This window comes from Rhinolophus sinicus, chromosome 15 (assembly GCF_057876585.1).
Source record: "Rhinolophus sinicus isolate RSI-liver-muscle chromosome 15, RSI-T2T, whole genome shotgun sequence".
Classification (NCBI taxonomy): Eukaryota; Metazoa; Chordata; class Mammalia; order Chiroptera; family Rhinolophidae; genus Rhinolophus; species Rhinolophus sinicus.
Genome location: NC_142515.1, coordinates 75,205,068 through 75,226,961, shown reverse-complemented (window position 1 = coordinate 75,226,961; position 21,894 = coordinate 75,205,068). Strand labels below are relative to the sequence as shown.

The 21,894-nt window shown below is 50.6% G+C and overlaps 2 protein-coding genes across 7 annotated transcripts in view; one reads left to right on the top strand and one right to left on the bottom strand.

The window, feature by feature from the left end:
* Window positions 1–950, bottom strand: part of CHAF1A (chromatin assembly factor 1 subunit A) — a 28,698-nt gene extending 27,748 nt beyond the window's left edge. For 4 of the 5 annotated variants that reach the window (XM_074337617.2, XM_074337616.2, XM_019744009.3 and 1 more), the window contains exon 1: window positions 668–950. In XM_074337617.2, the coding sequence (XP_074193718.2) occupies window positions 668–935 (268 nt within the window). In that variant the 5' untranslated portion in view covers window positions 936–950. Of the gene's footprint in view, window positions 1–307; window positions 408–667 lie in introns of those variants that run through there. The other variant, XM_088792292.1, reaches the window with a different exon arrangement.
* Window positions 951–3,233: 2,283 nt separating this feature from the next.
* SH3GL1 (SH3 domain containing GRB2 like 1, endophilin A2) overlaps window positions 3,234–21,894 on the top strand; it is a 34,890-nt gene continuing 16,229 nt past the window's right edge. Inside the window, exons 1-2 of one of the 2 annotated variants that reach the window (XM_074337613.2) lie at window positions 3,234–3,469; window positions 9,437–9,839. In XM_074337613.2, the coding sequence (XP_074193714.1) occupies window positions 9,792–9,839 (48 nt within the window). In that variant the 5' untranslated portion in view covers window positions 3,234–3,469; window positions 9,437–9,791. The remainder of the gene's footprint in view (window positions 3,470–9,436; window positions 9,840–21,894) is intronic. The other variant, XM_019744044.3, reaches the window with a different exon arrangement.

The following is a 21,894-nucleotide window of genomic DNA, read 5'->3' as shown; positions in this document are numbered from 1 at the left end:
CAACCAACACATATCTATCCGGCACCTACTATGTGCCAAGCATTTTGCCAAGTGCTGGGAGTCAAGCAGAGGGGAGGGCAGTCTAGTCTTCTTTGGTACACCACACTACGTATGAGGGGGCCTGTTAGGTGCTAGAAAATCCCTTCCAAGACACAGGGAAGAGAAAGACAGGTCTTCACCTTGTATATCCACCAGGATCAAGAATCAGGGAGTCACAGCTCCCTGACATTCCCACCATCCAGGCGTCTTACCGGGGCTTGCCCTGACCCGCAGACGCAGCTGTAACCCTGGGCCTCAGTTTCCCTACCCGGCCAGAGGGTCGCTGCAGGGTCCAACTTGCTCAGTGGAGACTAATGCAACCTTCAGAATCGGTCCTTTCACCTCCCTGGGCCTCAGTTTCCCCTCCTGGCCATCACCGCAAAGGGCCCTGGAAAAACGAACTTAACGCCAAAGCACAGGAAAAAAATGGTCGCGGCTGCAACAATAACTTCAGGGAGGGCTCTATTAGGGTCGCAAGGCCCTTCCTCGAGATTGTAACGACCTCCCGTACCGAACGCACCGCGCAGAGAAGAGGCCCGGGATCAGTAGGCCCTTCCGCCCCCAATCGCCTCCTCGGCCCGCACAGGCCGATAACCGCATCCCTTCCCCTCCGCGCGGGCGAACTGACCTGCGGCCGCTCCCCTGGCGGCCGGCGCCCCGCACTCCAGCTGTTCCAACATCGCCCCGGCGGCGGCTCGAGCTCCCCTCGGGTAGTGGAGGCGCTGGCTCCACTCCGGCGGCCGCGACTGCTCGCCCTCCCGCCCGCGCCGCTGCTGCCGCGGCCGCCGCGCTCGTATTTGGCGGGAACCGCTGCGACCCCCGCAGTCCGCGAGCCGATTGGACGAGGCCGCATCACGTGACGTCCCGCCTCGGGAAGAAGGGAGCGCTGGAAGCATCCTCGCGAGATCCGTGGCTTCCCTTCCTCCCCCTTGGCTCCCCTTTTGATATTCCCGCGGAGGGGCGGTCTTCCTCCCGGCGTCTCGTCATTGGTGGGCAGGAGGTGTTCTTCAATTGGCGGTGGTGAGTGTCAGGCTGAGAGATCGACACTGTGATTGGCCGAGTGCGTGGGCTAGGCCAATAGGAGGGCGGGCCAGGCGCTTACGTCATGACGAAACGTTTTACGTGAAGTGCCGTCACAACCTGAAACTGCGATTTAGATGAAGACTGAAGTTGTGGGTGTGTCCTGATAGGGCATCCGCTAAACATACCAACAGCAATTAAAACTGTAAGTTACTTTTTATATAAACAAAAATAAAGTAAAATCTGGGCAACACTTCAGAAGCATTTGATACGCAGTAAATATATTCAGAGGGAATTAACGAAATGGATTTTTCTGGTTTAACCCTCGGGATTTTTGCACACGCTGTTTTCTCGACAAGAAAACTCCGCAACTCCTTTCCTGTCTAATTTCTACCTACCTTTCAGATCTTAGATTGACACCTCAGAGAAGCCTTTTTTCCTTTACCCCCAACAAAGGGTGCCTACAACGTTCTTTTTCTTGAAGCAATTACAGCTTATGTTTATGATTAATAATCATAATTGTTATATGATTAATAAGTTAATTTCTGTTTTTGTCATTAGTTCCATGAGGGCAGTAATCATGTATCACTGTATCCCCAGGACCTATCAATGACTAATATATTAAAAGGTACTCAATAAATATTTGCGTGAATGCATAAATATCATTTGGACTGTGTGATCCATGTAGGTTAAAAGCCTCGCACACAACACTCGGTGTCAGCCTGCAAGCCTTAGAAGTAGGTTTACTTCAGCAAAAATTTAATCTCTCAAGCAGAGCAGAGGACTGAAAGGGAACCCAAATTTGAAATTCTATTGGTACTATAGATTGAATAAAATTAAATCAATAGAATTAGTTGGAAGCAATCTGGAGAAATTGAAAATTTGGGGACATCAGTTTGGACAATTTATGTCTTACTGAAGTCCTCAGTTTCCCCATGTGAACCCCAGGACGTTTTCCCTCCCTTCTCTGATATTTTGGCATTATGCAATGATTTAGACCAGTGGATTATGCAATGTTTAGACCATGGATCACCGTTGAGGTTGTCCATCATAATCACATGGGCTATTTTTTCTAATCATTCATAATGGCCCCATTAAAATCTTTGGGAGGGAGGTTGGGGCATGCATATTCCGAAAAAAAATCCTCTGATGTAGTCCAGTACCTTCTGTTAGGCATTTGGAAACTTCCAGTAACCTTCTGCTTCAGAAAATGTGTCAGAGATTTCAGCACTGAAGTTGCAAGCACTTTAGTTCTAGTCACTTTCTTGTTCCTCTTTTTGGATTCTGTTCTTGTTGCAACTCATTATTAATTTCAAATTCATTCAATATGTTTTCATCAACAAGAATTAATTTTAAAAGTCACTGTTGATAAATATGTATCAATCCAGGAAGGCTTCCTGGAGCAGGAGACATTCCAAGCAGATTCCTCTTTTATACACAAATGATGGGGGGAGGGAAAGATTAGAGAAAAATGTGCAAGAGAGGTACAACTTTAGCAAAGGCCCACAGGCAACAGGGATCATGGACTATGGAAGAGGAAGAGAGCCGAAATCAGAGGCTTGACTGGGCCAAATTATGCAAGCTTTGTAGGCTGTGTTAGGAAGTTGGGAATGTATTCTAAGGGCAGTAGGCAGACTTTAAACAGGGGACTGTGATCTGAATCATGTTACAGAGGCATATTTCTGCCTTCCTAGTAGGGGATGAACTGGAGGGGAAAACCTGAAGGTGGGCTCACCAAAGAAGAGGCTGGTGCAATGGTCTGGTCAGGGCAGAGAGGACAGTGGGGATCGTGGAAAGGAGGTAGAAGCAACACCCTGATGTCTGACTTGGGCAACTGAATGGATGAAGACGGGGCAGGGTTGGGGATGAGACAGGAGGGACTGAAAGCGTAGATGAATTCGGTATAGCTGAGATTAGCAAACAGGTATCTGGAGACTGAAACCCAGTCTCCCAACCTCTCCAGAAAGGCTTAAGCGCATTTCCTAAGACGTTAGAGCCACCTCCGGCACTCCAGGGGACGCTGCATCCGCCAGGGCCGCTCTAGGCTCGCCCGTGTCCACTCGCTGGCAGGAGCGGCCGCTCCCGCAGCTAGCGAAGTGCGCGTGCGCTATCCGGACAGCAGGGGGCGCGCGTGCGCAGACGGGGCCGGAAGTGTGCGGTTGCCATGTAATATCCTGGCCGCGCGGGCGCGCGACGGGCTGAGGCGGCGCAGGGGCGGGAACGGAGCTGGCGAGAGGGCGGTGGAGGCGGTGCCGACGGGGCCCGCTGAGGCGCGCGGGGGGTCGGCAGCGCCCGGGAGCCTGTCGCTTGCGCTGTCCCTCCGGTTCGCTGGGTCCCGGCGGGAGGTCGGACGGCGAAAGGCAGAATGTCGGTGGCGGGGCTGAAGAAGCAGTTCTACAAGGCGAGCCAGGTGAGCGGAGGCCATAGCTAGGGCGAGCCCCGGAGCCCCGGAGCCCCGGCTTCCCGGAATTAGGGGCCGGGTTAGGCCCGGCCTTAGTTGGGAGGTGGCCGGGGACACCGAGGGCACGTGTCCCTCGCAGGGTGGGGAGAGCCCAGGAAGGCCGGGGGCTTGGTGCGAGGTGGCCCAGGCCTTGCCTGCCATGTGGGCTCCAGTCTTCTCGAGAAGGATGGACAGACCCCTGTCTGGGACAGAGAGAGGCACCCAGAGGTTGGTCCTGGACGTGGACCCCTCCTCGCCTTCCCTGGAAAGGGCCGGGATGGGGGAGAGAGAAGAGGGAAGAAACAGTCCCAAGGCTGTGGACACCCGACTCTTGCCAGATATCGCAGGGGCAGGAAAATTTTGTGTCTAGAACAACTATTTAAAAACACCAGCAACAAAAAAATCTCTTTCAATAGACCCGGTACAAAGTTGAAAGGGTAGAGGGAAAAGTCAATTTCTCACTCCAGGCCCTCGGGCATTCAGTCCATCTCCCCAGAGACAAGGACTGTCACCAACGACTTATGTGTGTCTCTTTCCAAGGTATGTGTACGTCTTCCCTTTAAAAACACACACAGGTAGTGTATCATAGTCTACATAGTCCTATGTACTTCTAGTTTCTTGTTAAATCTGTCTTGGAGATCACACTAAAGCTGGAATTCTCCACCTTGGGTAACTCTGTGGTTGGGGGGCTGTCCTGGGCACTGTGGGGTGTTGAGCAGCATCCCTCGCCCCCACTCACTCATAGGAGCAGCCTCCTGGTCGTGACAACCACAGATGTCTCTGGTCGCTGCCAGATGTCCCTGGGGGAACCCCTTCCTTCCTCTCGCCCAGAGTTATTGCAGTAGAACATACCCCTAGGGCTTCTTGGATCTTTTTAATGGGTTTCTGGTATTCCATTTCATGAAGTGTACCATAATTAATTTTATCAGTCATTTATTGATGGATGTTTATACTGTTTCCAGTAGTTTTGTGCTATGAACAATATTGCAGTGAATAGCTAGCAAATACCTTTGCTCACAGGGGGGTTTGGATTTACAGGATAAGTTCCCAGAAGTGGAATGCTGAATCCAAGAATATAGGTGTTTTATATGTGACGGGTAGTATAGGTTTTTTGGGAAGTCTGGGGCAAGAAGCCCTGGATTCCTTGAATCTTGCTAGTCCCAGCATCGCATCCCAGGTTAAGAACCATAGGTGTGGAGTTTTTATGAATAGACTCCATAGAGGAATGAGTGATAATCTTCAGAATTGTCTAGGCCATGCTGGCAAACTGGGCTATACTCCCAATTTGAAGAGAGCCAGTGGGAGGGAAGAGAAATGCATCTCCAGTGACACATGCTAGTACCTTTTGCCCCCCAAGGGGAAAAGTCACAACCCTAGTGGTTGTCTAGAGCTAAAGATATTTGGAGTCTGCCTGTAGACCCCAGATGTTGGCTAAACCCTAGAGGAAGAGAGATTTAATCCTGAGGGATTCTGAGATTGTTGCTGAGAGTACAGCCCTTTGACCTAACAGGATGGAATGAAGTGACCTGGGCCTGGGTTAGACCCTGCTCAGCAGACATCAGACCCCTTGGTGCTTGACTGGATGTCTCTTTCCAGTCTCTTTTCTGGGAAAGCTGCTCACTGTCTTGGACCCCAATGTAGTCCCTCTTGCAGGACTGATGTTTCCATAGTTCTTGGAAGAATTCCTGGGCCACTTTGTTCCTTCACGCAGACAGGTCTGTGGGAGCCCTCCCTGTCCCACCCCTAGCTATCAAGGCCCATGCTGGTGGCCCATCCCAGTCAAACACACTATGCCAGAGGAACTAGCTGGGCCTTTCAGGACAGCCACCAGAGCTTTTTCTGTCAGGGCCAAACAGGATGGCCTGCATTTATATCTGTGACGAGTGCTTTGAAACCTGACAAGCACGTTGCAGTGTAAGCTGGTGGTTCGTTTCAGTTTATTATCTGAGGCCCAGGCTCAAAGAACTGCTGCGATGGCCATGTCCTAACCTGAGTGGTCGTCTTGGCCGCCTGATCAATTCCAGGCTGCATTGTGCTCTCAGGAAATCACCCTGGCTGTGTTCCATTCTCTTCTGCAATAGTTTCCACGGTCCTCTAGCATCTCCATTGTTGATCTGGCCGTGTTCATCTAATTGTGTGTTTCTTTCTCTTGATCTTAGGAATCTGAGGCTATGATGTTAATTAAAAGTTTCATCCTCTTCTATGCCCTCAGAATAGGGTTGTCCGTTGAAGAGTAACGTCTCTTGTTAATGTAGTAATAATATTTATTGAATTCTTAGTGTGAACAGGCAGTAAATGCTTTAAACCAGTCCGTCTCAACTGGCCTCACTTATCTGGCCTAAGGGTAAATGTATTCCCCTTTTTAGACAAACAGATTTGGGGACATTTATCTTCCTCTAGAACAGTGCTTTTCAACCAGAGCCACTTCCGCCCTCCAGGGGACATGGGCAATATAGGGAGACACTTTTGGTTGTCACACCTTGGGTTACTACTGGTATCTAGTGAGTGGCGGCCAGGGATGCTGTTCACACCCTACAATGCACTGGGCGCCCCCACAACCAAGAATTCCCCGGCCCCAGATGTCAACAGTGCTGAGGTTGAGAAATCCTGCTTTAAGGTGTGAGAAAAGTGAGGACAATTATACAAAGACAACAACAAAAATCCCACCTGAGCCATTCTTGTGGCAGCTGCCAGCTCTTCCCAGTTGTTAAAACACAGATAACCACATATACACAGATGGACATGTACAGAAAACTCAGCATCCAGTTCCCAAATCCTGAGAACCCCAGAGTGTCTTTGGCATCTGGTATTTTTGAGAAGGTGTAAGTTTGCACCCGTGCATCTCAACCAGGGCTGACTACCTCTGCTCTCTCTGCTCTCCCCCTGTGCACCTTCCTGGGGACATTTCGCAATACCTGAGACGGTTTTGGGTTGTCACGACTTGGGGAGAAGGTGCTCCCGGCTTTGAGTGTGTGGAGGCCAGGGAGGGTTGCTAAACAGCCTACAATGCGCAGGACGGCCCTCCCAGAACAAGAAAATTATCTGGCCCCGAATGTCAGTAGCGCGGAGGTTGAGAAATCCTGCTTTGAAACAGGTTCTTGATTTCAAAGGCTTGTAACAGTGTCGTTTCTAAATTAAGAAATAGAAGCCAGGTGGATGTGGGAGAGAGCTGGGAACAGAAACTTGGTTTGTAACAGGTGAGGCTATGATGTTAATTAAAAGTTTCTATTCTCATTGATGATGCTGGTAACAAACTAATTACTATTGAGGGCACGCTCCCCCACCACACACACACCAGCAAAAAGACTACAACTTGATTTATTATGGTACTGGCTTTATTGCAGTGGTCTGGAACCAAACCTGCAGTATTTCCGAGGTCTGCCTGTATCTGGCAGTATGCTGGCAAATTCCATACCATTTGATCTCAGATGAAAACTTTCTTTCAGGTCTTGTATATAAAATCAGTTTGGGCTTTGAGTGGGAGGTTTGTGAGTTTTTACTTCTTATGAATTGGCCACTGGCTGGGTTGAGGGCCTGGGCTGAGGAAAGTTGAATTTATAGAGGAAAGCAGTAAAAGAAATAGGCATCTGTCTTGGGCTGTTTGGGGCCCCTCTGGCTTCCTGTGTAACGCCCACTCCTTCAATAGCCATCTGATACTTATGCATGGCTAGAATTGGGGAAGATGCTTTTATATGATTATTTCTGGGGAGCTAAGAAGGGTAAAGGAACCCTACTAGTGAGATCCACACTCAAAAGTTCACTTGTCATTGTTGTGTGTGTTTGGGTGACGTTGATTTCCAGGCCTAAGCTGCTAACTGGTTTCCTGATAATTCTTGTGGCTGGGCGGTGTGGAGATTTGAGAGTGTAACTAGGGATAGAGCTGGCAGCTGGCTGGAATGCTGGCCTGACCTTTTTTTTTTTTTTTTGGCCTGAAAGGAGGGAGAGAGTTTGAACTGAAAGATTGGTTCCGTCTGAGCTAGGAGGAGAATTCATGACCGCTATATCCCATAGCCTTGAAGTTTGTTGGGTGCTCGATAGACCCTGGGTTTGGGCTTAGGAAGAAAGGTCGAACTTCCTTTGAGAGGTGTGGGGTAGGAGGAGGGCTGAGGGACCCAGGACCCCAACCTGTTAGAATTTTTCTGGAGGACGTGGCTAGTGTTTGGAACATCTGCAGATACCGCCTGCACTGACCTGTTTTTTAAACCTCAGTTTGTGGAATCATGCTTTTGATTTCCTAGCAAAGTGCTTGGCCTGTTAAGTAATAAACATGGAATGATCTTAAGATACAAAAATCTAGAATTTGTAACCCCTTCACCTGAGCGTGAATAAAAGTATGGAACCCGTGCACTGGGAAAGACAGGTGACAGGCGATGTCTGGAGAGCAGGGTCCCGCCCTGGGCCCTTGAGCTCAGCAGCTGCAGGCTCACCTAGGAAGACCATCTTCCCTGGGACAGCAGGTGTGGGAAGGGCTTTGGCCGTCACGGCTGTCCTGATGTCCACGTGTGATGGGAACGGGGTTAAGTCCATCCTTACAGGAAGCCACCCTGCTGACTTGCTCTGTAAGAAGACCCTTGAACTAACCTTGTCCCTATGGGACCCTGAGTGGAATGTTCGCATCCTGCTCTGTCAGTGGATTGGCGGGACCACTTCCCCCCACTCAGCCTTCTGTCTCCAGCTGGCTGGCGGGGTGGAGTAACCCGCCCTTGTTTCAAGCTGGACTCTGGAGCTACAGAAGAGGTTTGTGATTGTCCTTCCCTAAAGGAACCAGCGCCTCCTTAAACCCCCTCCCCAACTTGCCAGGCCCGTCTGTAAAATCAGAGCTCCTTCACAGGCCCCACTCTTCAAAATCATGGAGGCACTGGCACCACGAAGCAGCCTGTGTATTCTTGTTATTAACAGACCAGAACCAAGGGGTCATCACATTCCGATTCTGCCACCGTGGCCACAAGTTCACCTCTGACTCAATCCTGTGTGTATTAGAGACCAGTTCAAACACTGTGGACTCTAATCACCTTGCTTATCTAGATGTGTTTTAAGGCAAAGCCATGGGACACTTAATTATACTCCATGTGCCACTTAACAGTCTGTGAGGTTAGGGGTTTCACAGTCTCCCTGTTTAGTTTCGGAAATCGGGAGCTGTCACATTTTTGAGACCCCAGAACTATCAAAGACTGGGCAATGAGCTGAGAAAATCATGCTGTTCACCCATCTACCTACCCCCCATCCTTCTCTGCGTGGAACCAGAGTGCGTGGCACACTGTAGTGCATTTGGAGCCTGAGCTCACCCCTTTGCACTTAAGCTATCCACAGGCATGTCTATTCGCATTTTGCCTCAGCAGAAGAGCTTGCGGGTTGTGACCAGGCCTGCCATTTGTCTCTGGCCTGTGTGTCCTGAGCCTTTGGTCCAGGGGCATAGGCCAGTTAGCTCAGCCCTGGCCCCTATCTCAGCCTTTCTCCTCCTCTTCCGTGTTGGCAATATTTTGGAACTGATCCAATCTGGAAAAACTTAGTTTAATTTGGGGCTTGCAGCCAACTTCCTCCATAGGATTTCGGAGGCAACTGCAGGTTTTGGCACTGTGGCGCCTAGGCGGCCGGGGGAGTAGCCCGAGGCAAGTCAAATTGTTTCTGTTTCTGAGTTCCAAGGCAGGGTGAGGTTTCTAAGCTTTAGAGGGAGGGTTTGATGCTGAAACTCAATTCACAGGCCCATTTAGGTGTCTCTACCCCCTGTGCTCAAGCCCTAATGGCTTTTTAATGTGCCTGGTGAAGTGTTAGGGCAGTCTGTGTGAGTGTGGGTTCTTTTTCAAAGCTTTCCCTGGAAAGCTGGATGGAAGAATGTGGCAGAATGTGGCAGCAGCTGGCTTCTCTCTTTTCTCTCCCTTCCCTCCTCCCCTCTCCCTTCCCTCCCTCTTTTTCTCCCCGCCCCCTCGCCTTTCACAGGGCTAGATTTGGCAGCCACCTCCCAGAAGACAGCTTCATCTTCCTTTCCGCTCAGCTCCTAGAAAAGCCTGCTGACTGGGCCCTGAGAGAGTGGGGTCACGCGGACACTCCCAGCCACAGCAGGAAAATAGCCTGCGATTTCCTCCGAATAGTGCGATTTCCTCCGGAGGCCCTGACTCAGCATCTGTCTCCTGCCTGCTTTGGAAAGGGCTGGCTGCTCAGATTTCCACACCTGGGCCTTAAATCCTCCAGTGGGCATCATGCTCCGTGTGTGAGACAGCCAGTCCCACTCAGCGGCCGTGGTCTTAGCAGGGCTTGCTGTTGCAGGAGATGCTGTTATAGCAAAGGGTGTGAGATGCCCTCCCCATACCGGGCAGCTCTTCCTGCCCGTGGCCTTGTGAAGGTCAGTGAGTTCATCCTCCATGTGTCCCTCCTGCCTCTTTGCATGGTGTCTTCCCAGAGCTCTGATCCCCAGATGCCCTGTCACCCAGTTTCACGGACTCCTGCATAGCACCTCAGTCAAGGACTGAGGTTGACTTGGGTGATTATTCTGTCCTTTCGCTTTATCATAAGCTCTTTGTAGGCAGGAACCATATTTTCCGCCCACTGCTGTGTGCCTGGTGTGGAGCCCGGCCCTGGCCTGTCCACACGCGCAGGAAATACTGGAGGGACATTTGCTCCACATACGAGCGAGCCGCCGCTGCCGCCTGGGCTGTGAGAATGCATAAGTGGGAGTAGTTGCATCAGCACGCCTCGGGAAAGCAGAGGCTGGGGTGCAGCGTACGAAGGACGTTTCGGGCCGACCTGGGTGCAGTTGGAGTGCCAGCCTGGCATTCAGGACCTTCTGGAGCCCACACCCTAGTCCCAGCTTCATTTCCCACCTATCGCCTTCTAGGGCGGCACACTCTGGTCTGACCAGTCTGCGGGCCGCCCAGCTGCCTGTAGCTTCCTGCCTCCTCCATTGGAATGCAGCGCTCCTCTCACCTTCCCCAGCCCACCCTGGGTCTCTCTGTCCACTTCCTGTTTGCCCTTTAAAACCCTGTGTATATCTTCCCGTATCCTTGCCATCTCCCTGACCACCCGCTGGAAACACCCCCCCACCCTCCAGGCATCTGACCCACGTGCCACATGCCATGCACATCCTCACATCAAATGTGCTTTTCATCTTGTCAGAGCGGGGCTGCCTGGCGGTTGGTTACAGGCCTGGGCCCCCTGGGTCATGGCTTGCTGACCATGTTATCAGAAATGGGGGCCTCCGACAGTGTCCTTGGGGGTGGGTCAGCACCAGCTCCCACCTAGCTCCTGCTCAGGCCCTGGCAGAGCCCCCGGAAAGTGTGGTGGCTGGTGAGGCGTTAGAGGGCTCAGGAACAGGTCTGACTGGTTTAAAAAATAAGGAATCAAAGTTCAGAGGTTGTCCCTTTAGCTTAAGATCTGCCTCCAGGAGCTGTGGCTGACGGGGCTGCCCTGGCTGGGTCTCGGGCAGTCAGTCTGTTACCCGGAGCCCGAGGCCAGACGAAACTTCCCTGGAGGTGCCCAGCCTGCTCAGAAATGGAGTCTGCTGGGCTCTACCTCCTCAAGGCTAGACCACCAGAAGCCTGCGCCCCAGGCCCGCTGGGCTTCTCAGACCTGCCCAGCATTAGCCTTGGTCCTGTTTGCCAGCCCTGGCTTCCATACCTGCCTGCCCTTCTTTCATTTTCTCAGTCAGCCTGCCAGCTCTTTGTCCCCTCCCTCCCCCCTTCCTCGCTTGTCCCAGTTGGCTCTCTCTGTGGCCTTTCCATTCCACGCCTGGGCCTGCTTCTTCCTTCTTCCTCTCTTTTCACCTTCCCGACACCCACCACTGCTCATGCGCCTGTCCTCCAGCTCTACATCCCCAGTCACGCCCAGCTGCCCCCTCGATGTGGTCCCTGTCCATCCGGCCAGTACCCAGAATGCAGCAGGCTCCTTACCCAGTGCACCGGAAGCCAGCCTCCCTACCCACCCACCCCCACCCTTCCCTGTCCTCACCCTGACTCCATGCGAGAACCCCGACTCACTCACCTTCTCCGCATCTTTCCCATTTTAAATCGACTCACTTTTTTAAAATTTATTTTAATGGGAGCTTGATATTATTCCTTGCTATAAAATTATAGTAACTGGATCACCAAATACACCCAAAACAAAGTGGTATAATCAGTTCTTCCTGGGTAGCTAGCCTCTGAACCTGGGGTCTGTTTCCTCGTTAATTAAAGAGTTGTTGAAACCAGGACAGTGCCCACCTCACCGTGTCGCCTCGCCAGAATAAGGAGTTTGAAAGAGCATCGCTGCAGGAGTAATTTTCTCCTTGTCTCTGTGTTACCTCCCATGCTTTAGAGAACATGATCGATCCCCTGTAAACGTTACCTTCTCTTGGCACCATGCCCCTTATAGTCTTCAGGTAGAATCAGGAAATCCTGCAGACTTGAGCTAAGGCTTAGAAGAGAGAGATGTGGGGTGCGGATGGACTTCTGATATAATGCAGGGACTCGGCTCCCACTCCCGGCAGGTGAATGCAGGAGACGTGGAGGCCAAAAAGGAGTAACCACCATACCCTGCTCGCTGCGCCATGCCCCAGACCTCAAAGGTCATGCAGGGTCTCAGCTCCTGCTCCCCACACAAGAACGCAGGACATGGTGTGGCCAAAAAGGAACACCCACGGAGCCATAGATAGCGGAGTCATACCACTATATTCTCGCTGGCGGCTGGTTTTGACACAAAAGCAAACATCCGCCAGTACCCCAACAGGGGGTCTTCCTGCACCCCAGTCTCACTGGCGGCGGGCGAGACGCACGAAATAGGATCAACACGATCCGCAGTCTGCCAACCAGCCAACCCCCCAGTGTAGCCACAGCAGTTACATCAGTGGCTAAAGGCTAACTGGTTACAGCTGATGGCCATCTACTACCTGGGCCAGCACCTTTCCATGTGAGGCCGCGAGCCTGGAAACGGCTTCGGGACTCTGTCCGCACACCCGAGTGTCTGGGGAGAGGCATGACTGTAAGTGGTACAGCTCAGTCGTTTTTCTTAGTCCTCAGACACCACCTTGGCCAATTAGTCAAATATCTGCCACCAGTACCCCTCAGTCCAGCGTGCTACCTTCTGTAAAGTGGAACTGTAAAGTGATTGTGTGAAGGCGGGCAGGCGGGCAGCTTGGCCTTTGGGCAGCCTTTGTGTTTCAGAAGAGGGCAGCTGAGGGAACGGGGACGGGATTCTCCATCCCTTACCTGACCTGCCTGGCCTAGCATTGTTCTCTATCTCCGCAGAAGTAGAGCGTGCCCCTCTTTGATTGCAGAGTGGGTATCTGGGTCAGAGCCCCTACACGTGTGTGACACCCTCACAGAGGTTGGCTTTGAGGTCCGGGACATCGAAACAGAGATCGTCTTTCTCCCCTGCTCTGACACATTTACTTCACAGTGGAAAAGTCTCATGTGTTTCTCTCTGGGAGGTTCCTCATCAATTCCCTTCTCCCAAGGGGACTCAAGGGCAGCTGAGGGTTCTCTCCAAGCCCCAGATCTCACAGCAGGCTTCCTACTTTGTCCCAGGGCCACCCCGGGCCCCTCATGGTCAGCACTGGGCGTGCTCTTCTGTTTAGTGGATTCCCTCCCCCATCTCTGAACTGGCGGGCCTGGGAGTCTGACGTGGGAAGTGTGGGAAGTGCAGGGCCAGGCGCATGTGTGAGGCCTGGAGAGTCTGCTCGTTCAGGGGAGTAGGGATTAGGGCCTTTCACTCGGTCTGAACCCAGGAGTCTGCTGGCTCACAGGAGAGCCTGAAGGAGAGGGGACTCCTCCCAGGAGTTTCCATTCACCAGTCTGCGAGCTGGTCAGCACCAGTAGGTCGTAAAGGGGAACTTCCCTTTCCAGGCACCTTAAATTTGCATTATAAAGTGTCTCAGACAGAGAAAGATAAAAGAGTGACCAGGCCATAGTCAGGTGCTCACCAGAGATGAAATCAACAGCACTATAGTTCCAGTCGAAGCCTCTTCCCTTATACCTGCACTTCCTGTGGATTTATCACTAAAAGCTCAGTGTTGTTTTGCAAGTTTACACCTCATAGAAATGGTATCACGTGGTAGGTTTGTGTGTGTCCTGCTTTCTTGGCCCAACACTATTTGTGTGTTTCCTTTACACTGATGGCTGTGACTCGAGTTTATTTCCACAGGTGTATAGCTCTCTCGGTGTGGCGATTCCAAAATACTTTTGTCTGTCACCCTGCCAGTGGGTGTTTAGGATGTTTCCAAGTTTTTGTTCTTTCTTTGTGGCACTGAGCGGTCTTTTAGTTGTCCCCTTGGGCTGTGTCTGAGAGTTTCTGTAGAGTCACACCTTGTTTAATGTAACCATATAGCTTTTCAGCAGTGCCAGCCTGGAAAAAACCAACCTATTCAATTTGCATGATCTAAAATCTTAGACTCAAAGCTGGCGGGGGTCATGTGTTTGAGCCTTTGTAAAGGATGATATTTCAACTGTGTTCCACTAGGCTGCACGTGCCCAGGGGCGTTGGCCAGGCAGCAGTGTGAGGGGCGGAGGCTCAGTGTTAGTTCAGAGGGAGCATGGACCGTGGATCAACCCAGGGAGGCCCACAGCTGCTGCCCCATGTTTCTGCCCCATGTCCCGAGTCCTCACAGAATTAATTTCTTCGCCAGCATGGCGGTTCCTCAAGAACTCATGTTTTCTGTTTTGGTCTCCACAGTGAGACTGAGCTCGCAGACAGCACCTGGCATCTGCTACTCAGGCTGGGAACTATAGTTGATCCTCGGTTGTAGATTCTGTATTTGCAGTTTCACCTCCTGGCTAAAATGTATTTGTAACCCCCAAACCAATACTTGTGGCACTTTTGCAGACATGTGCGGAGCAGAAGACACTGAGTCTCCTGACACGCTCTGCCTTCTTGTTTCAGCTCTTGTACTGTAAACCGGTGTCCTTTTCATTGTTTATTTAGTGGTTTGTTTGGTTCTTTTTGTATTTTTGTGGGTGTTTTCTCTGTTTCATTTGGCCCCAGTGTAGAGCTGAAGTGCTGTGTAAGGTTCCTAAATGCAAGAAAGCTGTGATGTTCCTTACAGAGAACGTACATGTATTAGAGAAGCTCTATTCAGATATTTACAGTGCTATTGGCTGGGTTCAATGTTAATGAAGCAACAGTGTAGTATATTAAATAAGGTGTCTTGAAATAGAAACACACACATCCCAGAAACCTACCCCTGTATTTTCTCCATGAGTTGTGGGTCAGTATTTGCTAATTCAGTATTTGTGGTGACTATTAAACAGAACATTATGAATAACAAAAATGGACTGTAGTTCCTGTGGCAGGTAGAATAACTCCCCCTCCATCCCCCAAGGATGCCCCTCTCTTAATCCTTGGAGCCCATGGATATGTTACCTTACTGGGCACTAGGGACTTTGCTGATGGGGTGAAGGGTATGGACCTGGAGATGGAGTGCCCTGGCTCTAATCATAAGGGTTAAAAATGCAAATCTTGGGGGCTGCCAGTTAGCTCAGTTGGTTAGAGCGCGGTGCTTTTAACAACAAGGTTGCCGGTTCGACCCCCACATGGGCCACTGTGAGCTGCGCCCTCCACAACTAGATTGAAACAACTACTTGACTTGGAACGGATTGGTCCTGGAAAAACACACTTAAAGTAAAATTTTAAAAAGTTTAAAAAAGAAAGAAATGCAAACCTTTTCCTGCTGTGGTCAGAGGGAGATGTGACTGACTACGGAAGAGAGAACCAGAAGGGAGGCAGCACGAGAGCTGCCTTTGCTGGCTTTGAAGATGGAGGAAAGGGCCACCAGCCAAGGAATGCGGGCAGCCCCTAGAAGCCAGAAAAGGCGTGGATCCCCCTAGGATCCCCAGAAATGAATGCAACCCTGCCATCACCTTGGTCTTAGCTGGTGAGATCCAGTTGGGCATCTGACCACGTCAAGATTTTTTGTATGGTTTTAATGTCACTTTGTTTGATGTATTGTGTTTTTTAAAATTATTCTTCTCCCCTGCCCCCCTTTTCTTTGGCAACCATCAGCTTGTTCTCCGTATCTGTGGGTGTTTCTGTTTTGTTTATTCATTTGTTTTGTTTCATATTAGATTCCAGAAATAAGTGAAATCATATGGTATTTGTTTTTCTCTAACTTCACTTAGCATAATATCCTCTAGGTCCATCCATGTTGTCACAAATGGCAAGATTTCCTTCCGTTTTTTATTGCTAAATGATATTCAATTGTCTATATGTACCACATCTTCTTTATTCATTTATCTATGGATGGACATCTCAGTTGCTTCCATATCTTGGCTCTTACTAGTAATGGTGTAATGAACATATGGGTGCATATATCTTTCTGAATTCGTGTTTTCTTTTTCCTTCGGGTAAATACCCAAAAGAGGAATTGCTGGATCGTATGGCAGTTCTTTTTTGAATTTTTCAAGGAACCTCCATACTGTTTTCCATAGTGGCTGCACTAATTTATAATCCTACCAACAGTGTATGAGGGTTCCTTTTCGTTCACATCCTCGAAAGCACTTGTTTGTTAATTTATTGATGATAGCCATTCTGACAGGTGTGAGGTGAGATCTCATTGTGGTTTTAATTTGCATTTCCCTGATGATTGGTGATGGTGAGCATCTTTTCATATGTCTGTGGGTCATCTGTATGTCCTCTTTGGAGAAATGTCTGTTCAGGTCCTCTGCCCATTGTTTGGGGGTTTTTTGGTTAATTATATCAGTTCCTTGTATTTTTTTGGTTATCAACCCCTTATCAGATGTTTCATTTGCAGATATCTCCTCCCATTCGGTAGTTTATAATTTCCTCTGATTGATGGTTTCCTTCATTGTGCAAAAGCTTTTTAGTTTGATGCAGTCTCATTTGTTTACTTTTTCTTTTGTTTCCCTTGCCCTAGGAGACATATCTAAAAAGATACGGCTAAGAGCAATGTCAGAGAGTTTACTGCCTGTGTTTTCTTCTAGGAATTTTAGTTTCAGATCTAACGTTTAAGTCTTTCATCCATTTTGAGTTTATTTTTATATATGGTATAAGAAAGTGGTCCAATTTCTTTTTTTTTTTTTTTTGCATGTATCTGTCCAGTTTTCCCAACACCACTTATTGAAGAAACTGTCTGTACCCATTGTACATCCTTGCCTCCTGTGTCACAGATTAGTTGACCATATAAGTGAGGATTTATGCTATTACATTCATTATATATCTGCCTTTATTCCAGTACCATACTGCTCTGGTTATTGTAGCTTTGTGGTATAGTTTGATATCAGGAAGTGTAATACCTCCTACTTTGTTTTTTCTCAAAATTTCTTTATTTGGGGTCTTTTGTGGCTCCATATACGTTTTAGAATTAGTTCTAATTTTGAGAAGAATGACATTGGTAGTTTAATAGGAATTGCCCTGAATCTATAGATTGCTTTAGGTAGTAAGGACATTTTCGTTATTAATCCTTCCAACTCATGAGCACAGTATATCCTTCCATTTTTTTGTATCTTCTAGGAAACTTGTGTTTTAATCACTGAGTTTATCATAATTTGTTACAGCAGCCATAGGGAACTTGTATAGGTCCACACTGTTTTAAAGCCTTGTCCAGATAAAGGTTTTCAGCTCAACCTTTAAAAGTGTGTGTGTGTGTGTGTGTGTGTGTGTGTGTGTGTGTCTTCATTCCTTCATTAGCTCTCGCCTCCAACTTAATGGCTGAAGTCAGCAAGAAAATAGACCAGTTCCCTTTGCAAAGTTGACTTACGAGTACTGTGCTAGGCGGGGGTGGGGTGGGTCTCCCCCCAGCCTTATGCAGTCACAGAGCTCTCTGTTGAGCAAATCTGAAACTCCACCGAAGTCTTTTCCTGGTTCCTGGAATCCTGCCTCACCTCGGTGACTTAAAAGCTGGTGGACTAACAGGAAATCCTCCACCCCTGTTGTTATTGCCCGTCTAAACCTTGGGGTACCACCTGGGAAACAGCACGGCAGTATCTTGACCTTTGTTGATTCCCACCAAGTCTGTAAAAAGAGGTCGGCAGTTCTCGAGTCTGATGGCACATTTCTCCCCATCACAGAGCCCGGAGGCTCCCTCCAGACACCCTTTGCCAGTGACTCCCCACATCTTCAAACGGGACACTTCAGAATTATGTTTGGCGTTTGTTTCCAAGCCCTTAGCTCCTCTGTCCTCTGTTTTGGTACAACCCCCATGTCCCCTGTCTCTGCCTTTTCTCATATCATGTCCCTTTCTCCTTCTTGTGTCCAGTTTCAACTTATCCTTCAAAGCCGAGTCCAGGGTCGTCTCCTTGTGAACCCTTCCTGGTTCCCTCCCCACAGGAGGAAGTGGCTTCTTCCTGTAGGTCCCTTAGCAGAGGCACTTATGTTACCATTTCTTTGGGAGCTTATCTTATTAATCTGTTTTTCCTCTACTATACAGGGCACATATCAACAGTAAATATTTGTTGAAAAATTAAGACCAGCCTTCTCTAAAGGGGGGGATCTGGCCATTTGACTTTGACCCTGAATGTTCAGCTCAGGGCAAGAAAGTGTCCCAAACATGCAGGGTGGCCAAGTAATTGAAATAGGGCCAGTACGGTGACTCAGGGCCCTATGACAAGTGCCCTGAAGGGAGATGACTGGGACATTGGCCTTGAATTTGGGCCTCAGAATGAGACAGGAAAGGAAGACGAAGGGTTTCCTAGGCAGGCACTGGCATGAGGCCCCCATGCTGCGGCCTCCGCGTCACTGGGCTGCCCTGTTGTATTCTCATCCCTCATCGGGGAGCCCGGACATCATCTGTCTGTGGGGTCAGTTCTTCCAGAGGAGCAGAAGCTGCCACGGGTGCTGGGTGCCAGGAGGAGGCTCTGGCTGCTAAACCATCATCCTCTGGTGGAGAGAGATTTGAATATTTTTACGGTTCCTAGCTCAGGAAGTGGGCACACCAGACACTCACCACACTGTGACAACAGAGAAACAAGACCTGGGGAGGTGGGCGGGGCAGCTTTTCTCCTGCAAAAATAAATAAATAAATGATGAATGCCATGGCTGCTGAGGGGTGCCTTGAGTCGGCATTGCACACCATCGTGGCAAATGTAGCAAGACCTTCTGACTTATGGTGGGGGGCCCCTGGTGCCCAGAGTGTAAGTGTGGCTTCCTGGAGTGAAGTGCACCATCTGGAAGGGGAGAGGGCCAGGTATCCCAGGGGCAGGAATCATGTTAGCCAGCACCGTGGGCAGCGTGCCCCTTGGGGTGTTCAGGGACGGCCAGCAGGCCGTGTTGTTTGGAAGATGTGGGGTGGCCTGGAGGCGACTCTCGTGCTGCCCAGGTCGCACATGGTGGCATTAGTGCACCAGTTGCTGCTCTTGATGGAGCATGGAGTTTCCTTCAAACCAAGTTGTTTGATCTACTGGTGCTTTGTTCCCTCCCTCCCCCCCAAATAAAGCTTCACAATTGTGTATTGCGGTCACCCATCAACAGATACACAGTAGCGCTTCGGTTTTTGAATGTCTCCGTTGACGAACATTTCGGTTTACAAACGCCATAAGCCCGGAAGTGAATGCTTCGTTTTTCTAACTCGCCTCGGAAGTCGAACATGTCCTGCGGCTTCCGCTGAGTGCAAGATCCTGAGGCCTGGCTGTCGGCTGTTTTTGAACGTTTCAGAACTCGCACGGTCTTCCGGAACGGATTACATTAGAAAACCGATGTACCACTCTGCTTGGTGCCAGGAGTTTCCTGGTGTCCGGGTTAGACCCCGTTACGGATCTCTAGGGCCTTTGGTACAACGGAAGCATGAGCAGTCAGCCTGCTGTTGGCACAGTGTTTGTATGTGTCTCGGTGTGAGGGGTGATGTGTGTGCAGAAGTACAAATCCCTTGTAGGAGGGCCACCCAGGATATCATGTTCCCTCTTTTTTTCTTTCTTTTTTCCCCCTTTCTTCCGCCCCCCCCCCCCCACTCCGGTTCAAGCCGTTGTTTCTCAGTCTAGTTGTGTAGGACACAGCTCCCTGGCCCATGCTGGTGTTATGAGCCTTGCGCTCCCCCCAGCTGAGGCAGTCAGTTGTTGGTCGGCTCACGGCAGCTCTTGCCGGCTGCTGGCCATTCACGACAGCACATAGCAGCTCACACTGGCCACTGGCTGCTCATGGCGGCACACAGTAGCCCAGCTCCAGGGAGAGCTGTTGTTCACAATCTTATCTGTAGAGGGTGCAGCTCACTGGCCCATGTGGGAATCGAACTGACGACCTCAGCGTTAGGAGCATGGCGCTCCAACCACCTGAGCCACTGGCCAGCCCGTCTTGTTCTTTCTTAAAGAAGGGTCCACACTAAACCTTTCACTCCAGAAACCCAGCATTCTCACTGCACCATCATCCAGGCCACTCAGCAGACCCTGCTTCGGAGCGTGGCCCACTCCGCGGACCCCCTCCAGCTACCTGCGCATGGCCCTCCTCGCCTCATTCCTCCCTCCAGACAGCATGATGCAGGCCATGGCAGGCTCGTGTTTGTAGGACAGTTTGTGGTGTTGTTTTTTTTCTTAGATTTTATTGGGGAAGGGGAACAGGACTTCTTTGGGGAACAGTGTGTACTTCCAGGACTGTTTTTTTCCAAGTCAAGTTGTTGTCTTTTCAATCTTAGTTGTGGAGGGTGCTGTTCAGCTTCAAGTTGTTGTGCTTTCCAGTCTTAGTTGTGGAGGGCGCAGCTCAGCTCCAGGTCCAGTTGCCGTTTTCTAGTTGCAGGGGGCACAGCCCATCATCCCTTGCGGGAGTCGAACCAGCAACCTTGTGGTTGAGAGGACGCATTCCAACCAACTGAGCCATCTGGGAGCTCAATGGCAGCTCAGCTCAAGGTGCTGTGTTCAATTTTAGTTGCAGGGGGCACTGCCCGCCATCCCTTGCGGGAGTCGAGGAATCGAACTGGCAACCTTGTGGCTGAGAGCCCACTGGCCCATATAGGAATCGGACCAGCAGCCTTCGGAGTCAGGAGCACGGAGCTCCAACCGTCTGAGCCACCGGGCTGGCCCCGACAGTTTGTGATTTTTAAATCATATTCACACCCAAGTCCCACAGCACATCGTCAGCACCACCCCACTTTACAGTTGAGGAAACTGAGGCTCAGAGGTCCACATTCTTGCTTAAAGTCAGCCTGGTGGACAGAGCCAGCTCCAGTGTCCGTTCTGCCATCCAGGCCCCGTCTGCTGCATGCATCCTGGCATCTCCTCGGGACACTGGGCACACCTGTGTTTTGACTTGTTACTGACACACCTGAGAGTGAGCTGGTGGAGGGTGGGGTCTGTACACAGGTATGTATTTATTATCTCAACAAATAGTGACTGGCTCCACAGCTCCTGGGCGGCAGGCCTGTGCTGCTCTCACTCGGTCACTGTAGCTGGCATTGCTGATGACGGAGTTACTGGTTGGGGGTGGGGTGTGTGTGGGGTGGGAAGGTGAGGCGAGGCTGCCAACTCCCAGTGGAATTGCTGGGATGAAGATGAGCCTCAGGAGGAGAAAGGGCCCCTGAGACCTGCTCTTCTCTGTCTGTGGGCTGAGGTGGGTCCTGGGCACCTCGAAATCCCAGTGCTCACCCATCACTGGGGCCTGAGTGGTGATGGCAGTAAACCGTGCGTCAGCAAGGCCTGAATGCATATCCTGAGAAAGGAAAAGCCCACCGCTCTGTTCCCTGCAGGTCAGGTGGCTAGCAGCCGGGGCAGGAGCCGTTTGCCCTGGTGACCGCCAAGAACTACCCGCCTGGCCCTGGCAGCTCCCGCCTTCTCAGCCCTCTTGGTTTCCTGCTCTGTGTGCTGAGGCTGGACAGTAATTCTGAGATTCCTTCCAGCTCCAGGTTTCCAAGACCGACATTGCAGTTTAGGACAGGGGTCCCTGCACAAAAAGGGTGACAGTACAGCTGTGCAGGATGGCAGGATGCCTGCATCTAACATGTGGCCCCAGCTCGCCGTCCAATCACTAACCAACGGCTGGGTCTGTGGGTCCGCTAACCCTTGGTGCCAGGAGCTGTCCCAGGATCGTGACCTGAAAAAAACTGGTGTGGGTGACTCTGAGCCGCCATGGCCAGGAGTCACCTGTCAGCTGAGCCTGTTGTCACCACCTTGGTGTGACAGGTGAACAGTGGAGCCAGGTGAGGATACATTCCTCAGTGCTTACTCAGAGCTTCTGCCTGGGGGTGTCTCCTGGAGGAGCTCCAGGGCACACTCTGCCCTCCCCAGTGATCCGCGGGGGACTAACAGCATCCCTCTCCATTCTAGCTGGCGTGTTTGGGGCCATTTCTGTTTGGCTTTCAAAGCCTGTTTGCCTTTCTGCCTTCCTTTCCTGTGTCCTGTCCCCCCAAACCACAGACCCCGTCGCTTTCAGGGAAGTTCTTGTTGATAGGAAACCAGCCTACTCTGGGAGCAGGGTCCTCTGGATGCGAGCCAGCCTGGGCCTGGCTTGCTCAGATTTTTTGTCTTTGCAAATTTTCCTGAACGTTTGCTCTCTGG